The 10,703-nt window shown below is 30.7% G+C and overlaps 1 protein-coding gene across 1 annotated transcript; it reads left to right on the top strand.

The window, feature by feature from the left end:
* Positions 1 to 5,774: 5,774 nt before the first annotated feature.
* On the top strand, positions 5,775 to 7,894 carry LOC133669416 (REF/SRPP-like protein At3g05500). The gene is made up of 3 exons (XM_062089539.1): positions 5,775 to 5,933; positions 6,016 to 6,243; positions 7,229 to 7,894. Exons 1-3 carry the CDS (start codon positions 5,898 to 5,900, stop codon positions 7,688 to 7,690), a joined length of 726 nt encoding a protein of 241 aa, XP_061945523.1. The 5' UTR covers positions 5,775 to 5,897; the 3' UTR covers positions 7,691 to 7,894.
* Positions 7,895 to 10,703: the final 2,809 nt, after the last annotated feature.

Below are 10,703 nucleotides of genomic sequence, written 5' to 3'. Positions count from 1 at the left end.
TAGCTCGGCTTCCTTTGTTTCTTTCTCTTTCTCGAGTAAAAAGCGAGAAAGGCAGGAGGAGGAAGAAAATAAAGCGGCATAAAAGCTAACAGGGAAAGAGAAGTTGTACAATTATTGGGCTGTATTTAGCATAAATTGACTCTCACATAATTGAAGAAAGATGGGGAGAATAAAGGCTAATCTTTTGGCCAAAACAATAGACATAAAGAGGTGGAAACAAAGCAATTTATTCTTCAAGCATTTAACTCTTTTATAAGCTACCCCCCTACTGGTATAAACCTCCAAAACCTAATTAATTCATGGCAGGGCTTAGCGTTGTTTTTTTTTATATATAGTCAAGACAAGAGTCAAGGGATCGGATCCTCTTCTCTTCAAAAACAAAGGGAAAAGAAGCACTCCCATATGCTTCATGTGACAAAATTGCCATTAAAATGGTCCCTTTTTATTTATTTTTATTCACGTAATTGTAGATTAAGTCCATTTTTAAGAAAACATCATGGTTAACTTGTATTTAATTTAATTTAAAACTCAGCTTGTTCAAGCATCGAGTTGACTTGACATGATTTACTGGATTTGATAACACTAGGATAAAGAAGATGAGAAAAAGACCAAATCCTATCCTATCATTTACTAATTCTATAATTTACATGAATTAGTTAATTTGATGGAGAATTCTTTGATAATGTGGTTGAAATTATATTTTTTTAAATTTTAAATTTTTTTAAATTATTTTTTATATATATTTTTGAATAATTTGATGTATTTATTTTTAAAAAAAATATTATTTTAATATATTTTAAAAAAATACTTTAAAAATCAATTACTATTACACGAATTTGTGGGCAAATAGAAATCTATCACGAGAAAAGTGAATGAGTGAGTGAGTTGAAGCAATGAGAGTAACATCGTGCTGGGGGTTATTGTCAGCTGAAAAATATAAAGGTTGATGCTCCATTTATCAATCACCCTTCTTTAATCTCTTTCTTGAGGTGGCCATATGCTGTGTTTCTTATTGTTGGGTCATCTCTCTCATAAACAGATAATCAAAGGTCTTGCTTGCCGTCCCCTTTGCCCAAACCCTCATTTTTTTCTTCAATGTCTCTCTAAGATTTTCCCTTTACACTGTTGGGATATTTGTTTCATCTTTCCCAAAAGGTTTAAGGTTGATATATCTGTGTTATATATAGTTATAAAATACAGACTGGTCTAATAAGTTAATATATTATATAATTAATTCGATGCTTAAACTAGTTTAAGTTAAAAAAAATAAAAAAAAACATAATTGACCTAAAAAAACCCGATTTCACCCATTTAAACCCAATTCTCAACTTGTTGGCTTTTTTTTTAGATTCTTTTTATTAAAATAATTATTTTTATTTCTTTTAAAAAATTATTTTTGAAAGTCTATTCTTTCAACTCGTGACTCAAGTTTTGTCTTGAGTCGATCCTTAAGTTGGGTTTTATAACTATGATCGTTGTAATTTTTTTTTCAACAAATATTTACTGTAGTTTTTTTTTTCATCTTATATGGATTTGCTTTCATACACTGATTTTATATATATATATATATATAATAGGATTTTATTTTATACCAAACATGGACACACTTAATGCATCTGCGGGAAATTAAATAAAGAACTTATGTTATCACAATTTTCTTTTGAATTCGAACTCGCAAATAATACCATAGGGAGTTTCTGATATGGAGATATTCGAGATTTTCTTGGTGAAGGTAATTTAAGATATCAATTATTTTTGTATTTAGTAAATTAAGAAATATTAAATGTTGAAAGTCTCAAATGTCTTATAACATTAAACTGTCTATAAACGTAGAGGTGTAATTCCTTTTTAAAATAGAGGGCAATTTTGAGGTACCAAACACTTGAAAATATAATATTTTTTTCTTATTTCGAATAACTTCCATGCACGCTCTTATTTTTTCTATCAGAAACATAAATGCTCTAGGTAAGTAGTGTGTGTATTGTTTCGGATATGAATTTGAACAGCTGCTATTTATTTCAGTAATTTTAATTTAATGCTCGAACGATTAATATAACATGTGGTATATATAATTTTATAAAATTTATTTTAATTTAATTTAATATATTAGTTTTAAACAAAAGAAATATATTTTTTATATTAAAAAATACCTTGTTGCCAAATTAAATATTATAAATTTGAATAGTGAAATGATAGATTTTTTTATGAATTAAAAAGAAAAAACTAAACACATAATTAAAAATCTTCATTTTCAATCCATAACAAATATCATATTACTGGCAGAGCTATTAAGTCCCACCTAACTCAAAGCTTGAATACTGATTTTAACAGGTTAATTCTTGAAATAAAATTATTTTATTTAAAAAATATAAAGATATTGTGAGATTTTTTTTTTTGAGAAAGTTACAATAGTTTTTTTATATCAAGTTATTTTTTAAGTTGATTCTTTTTTAATTTAGTTTAGGATAAAGACAGGATCAACCAAGTTTAATATCAACTTATTAAGTAAGTGTTTAGATAGTGTTTGATATTAAGATAATAATTGTTTTTTAAAATATTTTTACTTAAAAATCTTTTAAAATAATATATATATTTTTTAAATTCATAAATAATTAAAAAAAAATACACTGCCACGCCGGAGTATCAAACATGCTGTTAATGACTGTCGTTACTGGTAATTACTGATCACAATTAGTTTCCGAGCCAACGCTGTCGGTGACTTTGAAGTTTTATCGTGTAAAGTACAAACAGGATTCACGTGATGGGAGATCAGATGGCTCCATCACTTATAATGGACCCCAGGATGGTGAAAAATCTGCTGGTTCTCGTCTGGGATGGCCCACAATGGAAATATCAGATGGACAAGCCTGCATCAATCTGCTAATTTCACCCTCTGATTCTGATAGAATTTGCTAAACAGACTGGTCTGGCAGACGGTGAACTGGGGATTACTGCAGCAGCAGCAGCAGCTTCCATTCCCCAGCCCTCATCTTCAGTGGAATCCAAACTCCAAAATCGATCTGCACAGACTATAGACTGGCTAGCTAGCTAGCCTTCCAATTCTCCGGTCCCGAAAGCTAGCATCCAGCGCGCCCATGGGGTGAGTGGTGATATGAACATGAGATGACCGTTCTGTCTTCCATGTCCTTTCTGTCACTGAACATGGACTCTTGAGTGCTGCAAATACAAGACGAGTTATCAACGCCTTGTAGCTGGTAAGTTATGTCAATAACAAGTATGGAGGTTATTTTTTAGTTCGATTTCCAAGTATATTTTATTTAAAAATATATTAAAATAATATTTAAAATTTTTGATATTAATATATCAAAATAATTTAAAAATAAAAAAATATTAATTTAAAATAATTTTTTAAAAATACTTTTAAAAAATAAAATTAATGATGGATTGTGATGCTTCGTGTAAACATGACACCGTATTATCCAAACAATTTCATAGCATGACTAAAGTTGACAATAATGTTATTACACATGGTCAGCCGAACATTACCTTATGCCCGAGTTAAAAATTGAATTCAAAAATATTTTTTAAAAAATTAAATTTATTTTATTTTTTACTTCACAAATATTTTTTAATATTTTCAAATCAATTTGTTACACTCTCAAACATTCCTCATCCAGAACAGCATTTTAATATATATATATATATATATATATATATATATATATATATATATATATATATATAACATTATTATAATTCTCTTTAAAAATCATATGAGATTTAACTGAATTGATTTATGTTAATTTATTTGATCAAAAGATAAACTTTTATTTATATTATTTTAAAACTCGACCCCAACTTGATTGTGTATGGACAACTCACTAGGTTGATTTACGAGGTTTAATTTCGAAGGTTCACAAACCAATGTATATGTTGATGGTTTAATTTCATAGCTAACTTAAATAGCGTACACTGAGCTAATTAATGTCTCCATCCATGCAATTGGCTAAGAAATTAGCAATGCATTAATCATGTCTGACAAAATTAATGTTGAATGAATTATACATTTTTTTGAATCAGGACAGCTGTGTTTCAACATATAATTATTGGACCCTCCTTTATACACACTCTAACTATTGCCATGTCGTAGCCATATGCAATGTTTTGGACATTTGGTAGATCACTTTTAAATGTTTTCGAGATAATATTTTTTTAAAAAAAATATTTTTGATATTTATATATTAAAATATATAAAAAATAATTTAAAACTAAAATAATCAAAATTTTAAAAAAATACGGTCCAATCTAAACAAGCACTAAATAAATTTATTATGTATGTTTTGGTTTAAATTCAAAGGAAGGTTCACGAGTTCAGATACAGATATTATATGTAAAATCTAATGGAATTATTTTGTTAGAGTTTACTAGCAAATAATGCATACCAATTAAGATTAAATTACTTTTTTTAGCGATTTTAAAATCTAACGTGTACGATGATCCATGGTATTCGGAGGAATTTCATAATTTTACAAGTGCCAGCACCAGTATTTTAACCTGAAAAAAAGAAGAAAAAACAGCATTTAGTTATCATTATGAAATTAAAAGATAAATACAATAGAGATAATGAAGATTAAAAAAACAAGATATAAAAGAAAACAAAAACATAATTATATTTAATAGTAGTGTAATAGTACTTGTCTCTGTATTTTTTTTGGTCATTATAAACAAAATATAAAAATATATACTTTACCATTAATATATATTACTCACAAATTTTTTGATTTGGCCCATTAAAAACCTAAGTTGACCCGTGAGCAGGTTGACTTAAGATAAAACACAGGTAAGAATTTGTTGATTTTTTTTTTGCCAAAACAAGGCTGTTTTTTTTTTAAATTGTGTTGACCCTTCTAACCAGTGACTAACACCATATCTCGGGTTGAATTTTAAATTAAATTTAAAAATACAATAATAACTATTTTTATTTGTATATTAACTCAGGTCAACTCGAGCTGACTCTCCAAACTCTTGATCCAGATCTTGCCCCACGTCAAATAGTAAATCAGGTTTTAAAACTATGATAACAATCAATTTTATTTTTATGTTGACCCGGGTCAACACGAGTTTACCTTCTTGACTTATAACTTGGGTCTTATCCCAAATCGACTCTCAAATCGGATTTTAAAACTGTAACAATAACTATTTTTATTGTTATATATCTTAGTTAAACAATTTTAGAATTGAATATTTTTACAAAGATATTTAAAAAATAAAATATAAAAAATATTGTTTATGGAACATATCCTATTTGTATATTTTTTTGAAAATACATAAATTTATTTTAAAAACAAATTTATTTTTATATTTTTATTTCTTTATATTTAACAAAATATATTTTTTATTTTTGTTGTTTCTATCATTTCTGCACAGAAAAATCCCAAACACTACCTACTTGCCATCCAAACCTTTTCCCTAAAAGGGCACACAAAATCACAAACTTAGCAACTATGGTGTCAATCCTGTGACGCCAAAATTCGGCGACTGCCATGTAATTGAGTGTAATGTGAATTGTTTTTTAAAATATTTTTATTTAAAAATATAATAAAAAATATATTTTTATTTTTTTCCTATAATAATCTGTTTTTAAAATAATCTAAAAAAATTAAAAAATATTATTTTAAAATATTTTTAAAACACAAAAATACCCCAGATCTAAACTCTCACCACAGCCGTCCATTCTCACCGATTCCCGCGCTTCCTTTTCACACCGAGACCCGTGCTTCTTTTTGCAATCCAGTCTATAAATAGAAGAAAATCCTCCCTTGTTTAACCATTCCTCGTTCTCATCGAACCCTTTAAAAACATCGAAAACCTTATTTTTCTCAGGCTTCGAAGACCATTTTGATTGATTTTATCACACAACGAAGGACTCTCTCGTCATGGCTGAAAATGATGTCAACATGCAACAGCAATTGGTAAGGATTTTTTAAGAAAAGCTTTTTTGAAATTGGGTTCTTGGGATTTTGTTTTGATTGATTTTGCTTTGTTTTTTTGAAGGCTAGAGAGGAGGAAGAGAGGAGGCTGAAGTACTTGCAATTTGTGCAAGTGGCTGCAGTGCATGCTGTGTTGACGTTCACGAACCTGTATATTTATGCCAAGGACAAGGCTGGTCCGTTGAAGCCTGGGGTGGAGACTGTTGAGGGGACGGTTAAGAGTGTTGTTGGACTTGTTTATGATAAGTTTCGCGATGTTCCTATTGAAGTTCTCAAATTTGTTGATCGTAAGGTGAGTTTTGAGGTTTCTTTATTTGATTGAATATGATAAGCCATAGCCCACGTTATGCTTAATGATATGCATATTGCCTGACACGAATATGTGATTCTAATCATGTTATATGATATGGGATTTTTTTATTTATTTTTACATTTCTGTACTGCTATGTTGATTGCATGTGATTTTGATAAAAGATACGATAATATGTTAGGTTATTGTGACATGGTGAGTATTGTTGGTAAGGCTGATGTTGATAGAAGGACCTGAGCCTTGTTGGTTTCGAAATATTTCTTAGATGTGAAGATCTTGAATTCTGATTTTGAACCAGAATTTGTTAGAAATTGATGTAAAAGGGTTAGAAAACCTAGAATCCATCATGCAGCCCTTGAATCCATCATGCAGCCCTTGAATCCACAAGGGATCTTCTTTGAATCCGCAGAGAAATTGGGTTCTTTAATCTTTGGATCCACTAGAACAAAAAACCATCGGAGTTTCCAATTTATGCCTTCTGATCAGGCAATTCTCTGCGTATCGCTTTCCTCATTTGAGTGCAGTGTGCACTTTTTTTATGTTTTGATGCTCACTCTGTTCTCCACATTCTTCATTTGAGTTTAGTTGCACTTGTGGACATTGTTTATGCTTTGTCTGAAGGTGAGTGCTCATAAATTTGTGTAGAGAGCATACTGATGGAACTTGTGACCTAATGTATGGTGATTCATAATCTTGCTCATCCATATAATCGTCTCTCTCTTTTTGTTCAGTCATCAGATAGTTAAGATTGCGCAACTGCAAACCAGATTGGTTGCTCTTAAAGACCTTGCTTTTTGAAGATTTCAAAGAATGCTATGCCTCTGTGAAGATGATCGGATTAGTCTATGATCTGTTTTTCTGTATATTTTTATACCTTATGATGCTAGAATTGACTTTAGGCTTATGCAATTAATCACGCAAGATTTTCAAGAATTGCTGTGTGAAATGAAACTTTCTATTGTTGCAGGTGGATGAATCTGTCACTAGTCTGGACACCCATGTGCCCCCACTTGTCAAGCAGGTGTCATTCCAAGCCCTTTCAGCAGCTCAAAATGCTCCAGTGGCAGCTCGAGCAGTGGCTTCTGAAGTTCAGCGCTCTGGTGTGAAAGGAACAGCCTCTGAATTGGCGAAAACTGTGTATGCCAAGTACGAGCCTACAGCCAAGGAACTCTACTCCAAGTACGAGCCGAAGGCGGAACAAGCTGCTGTCTCTGCCTGGCGCAAGCTCAATCAGCTCCCCCTCTTCCCTCAAGTGGCCCAGGTGGTTGTGCCAACTGCAGCCTTTTGCTCTGAGAAGTACAATCGAACCGTTGTCAGCACAGCAGAGAAGGGATACAGGGTATCCTCATATTTGCCCCTGGTGCCTACTGAGAAGATTGCTAAGGTGTTTAGCGAAGTGCCAGAATCAACCCCATTGATTTCCAGCTAATCATAAGGCCTATGCACACAAAATTTGGATATGAAGTGCGGATGTTTCCTTTCCTTTCCTTTCCTTTGTTTTTTAGTTTTTCTCTTTATTTAAATTTACCTGGTGACTCTGTTCCGCGTGTATATGGAAAGGCATGTTCAGACTACATGTATATTTCAGTGACAATATATGTTTTATCATGTGAACTCCTGAATTTGTCTTCCAGTTGCTCATTTTCTTTCCTTTCTTTTACTATCGGCATCTTCAGATCACACTACATCACAGCATCTTCTATGTGCAAGTAGGAAAACCAATATTTTGGATACCGATTTTATGCTTTATACAGATTGAGTTTGGGAAGGAAATTAAATATTTTTGATCTTTGAGGGTATAAAATATACCAAATCACTAGTCAAGTTCTTGAGGGGATTAACTATCTTCACTTTCTCTTGCTGTGTTTACAAGTAAATTCTTGCTTCCAGAATCAAACTGCAATGAGCCATCAACGTTGTATTTGGAGACTTAAAAAGAATTTGAATCATGGGTTAACTCGTGATTTATGAGTTAAATTAGGTTAGTTTTAGTAAAACAGTAAGGTTTTGTTTTCCCCCCTAGTGTTGGCATGATAGGGTTTCAACCAGGTTATATCAAAGCCAATTGAACCCTTAAAAACTCAACCAAGTAAATTATATTTTGTTGTATCAATGACTTGTCAGGTTAATTAAAAACTCAACTCAATTTAAGTTTTCTAAGTTAGCACACCAGAATGATCCAGCATAGATAAGGACCTAGATCATAGAATGTATAGCAAATCTACACGGCCGACTCGAGAGAGGGAATGCAAAGGAGACATGAAAAATCATTTACGGGATCAGACATTTTGCATGTTTTAGAGGCCCTAAACTTTGCAATTTGGGTCCCCACAACCCACTTCAGAGTTCGGAGCTCACCCTCCAATCTCTATTGCTTTGGTTTGGTGATGTTGGAGGTTGGGTTATTAATTAATTTTTAAATTATTTTTTATTTAAAAACTTATTAAAATAATATTTTTTTAAAAAAATTATTTTAAACATCAGCACATTAAAATATTCTAAAAATATAAAAAATATTTTTAAACAACTCTGTTTTTTAATTTTAATAAAACACCGTTTGGAACACAGTTTTAAATAACACCTTAGCTTAAAAAAGAAATTGTCTAGAAACGAAAACTTAAGGAGCATTCAAGTATTGTTTTGGAAACAAAAAGGAAAGGAAAAGAAAAACATAAAATTAGGTGAGAAAGGGAAGACAAGATAAAAAGTGAGACAGAAATATAATTGTATTTAATAATGGTATACAAGACAAAATAATTATCCCTATATCCTGTTTGATTAAGGTAGATAAGACAACAAGAAATATAAAAAAGTCTATTTTAACCTTAATATGTATCATTATCAAACTTATATATTTTAAAAAATAATTAAATATTATTATTTTTAGTTTATATTAAGTGTTGAAATTAATAATATTATAATAACCCTAACTATAAATTCAGGATTGACTAGTTAGGTTAACCTGAAACCAGGCTAACCTTGGGTTTGAACTGGTCCGAGTTTAAAAAAAAATAGTGAAAGGATTGACTCAACCTGACATTGTCAAAAACTCGGGTTGACTTTTTTTGAATTTGTTATGAAAACAAGGTTGTTTTGATTATTTTTAATTTTTTAGGTCAATCGGGTTGACTCTCTTGGCCTGTGATTTGATCATTGCATTGGATTAATTTTTAAATCAGGTTTTAAAACTATAATAATAATTAATTTTATTCATATTTTGAATCAGGACAACCCGGGTTGACCCTCCCGCCCTATGATCTGGGTCTTGCCCCGATCAATCTCTAAGTTGGGTTTTAAAATTATGATAATAACAATTTTTATCTTTACCTTGACCCGGTTCAACACAAGTTGAACTCTTGATCTGACATTTAGGCCTTGCTATAGGCTGACCCACAAAACATGTTTTAAAACCATAATAATAACCGTTTTTATTCTTATGTTAATGTTAGTTAACTTAGATTGACTCCCTCGACATGTGACTTGGGCTTTACTCAATATTGACTTCTAAGTTGAGTCTTAAAACTATGATAATAAATTATTTTTATTCTTACGGTGAATCGGGTCAACGATCAACCCCACTCATGAGCCAAGCCTTGCCCTGAGTCGACCTCCAAATTGAGTTTTAAAAATATAATAATAATCATTTTTATTATTACGTTGACCGGGTTAACCCGGCCATGACCAACAACCTGGGCTTTACCCTAAATTGAATCTGAGTTTGGTTTCAAAACTATAAAAATAATTATTTTTATCATTATATGTCTTAGTTAGGTAATTTTGAAATTTAGAGTTTTTTACAATAATATTTTAGGAATAAAAAGTAATAAATATTTTCTCTAAAGATATATCATTTATGTATCTCTGTTTTGAAAGTACATAAATTCACTCCAAAATTATTTAAAAAATAGATATGTTTTAATATCTGTCTTTTCAATCAAACAAATTTTTATCTCTATTATTTCCATTCCTTCTATTTTAGAAGAAATATTCAGTTAATCAATGCACTCCATAGTATTAATAAATCCCACTAAAAACTATCCTTTAAAATCCGAGTTAAGGAAAAATACCAGTAGTCACTTTGCAATCGCAAAAACTACTACATTGCCACACCCACACTTCATAGTTCAGAGTTCACCTTCCGATCTATGAAATCCACAGAGAAATTTTATGATGATCAACCATCAAATACATTAACATGAAAACATAATTAACAAACAAGAAACTGTGTTCAACAATAGATCGAGATTACGAAAGACAGTTATAGAAGAACTATAAAAGAACAGTAGGAATCTACTAGCTCAATGTGAACGTTTTACACCAATTTCTCTCTCTGTTCATCAACAATATAACATCATGCTGGTAATGAATCATTTTCCAACATGAAAACATAATTAGCATGATATTGACAAACATGAAAGAGAGTAGACTGTATTCAACGCCAA

Source organism: Populus nigra, chromosome 12 (genome assembly GCF_951802175.1).
Source record: "Populus nigra chromosome 12, ddPopNigr1.1, whole genome shotgun sequence".
NCBI lineage: Eukaryota > Viridiplantae > Streptophyta > Magnoliopsida > Malpighiales > Salicaceae > Populus > Populus nigra.
The sequence above is the reverse complement of the archived record's forward strand: the minus strand, read 5'-3'. Positions and strand labels throughout refer to the sequence as shown.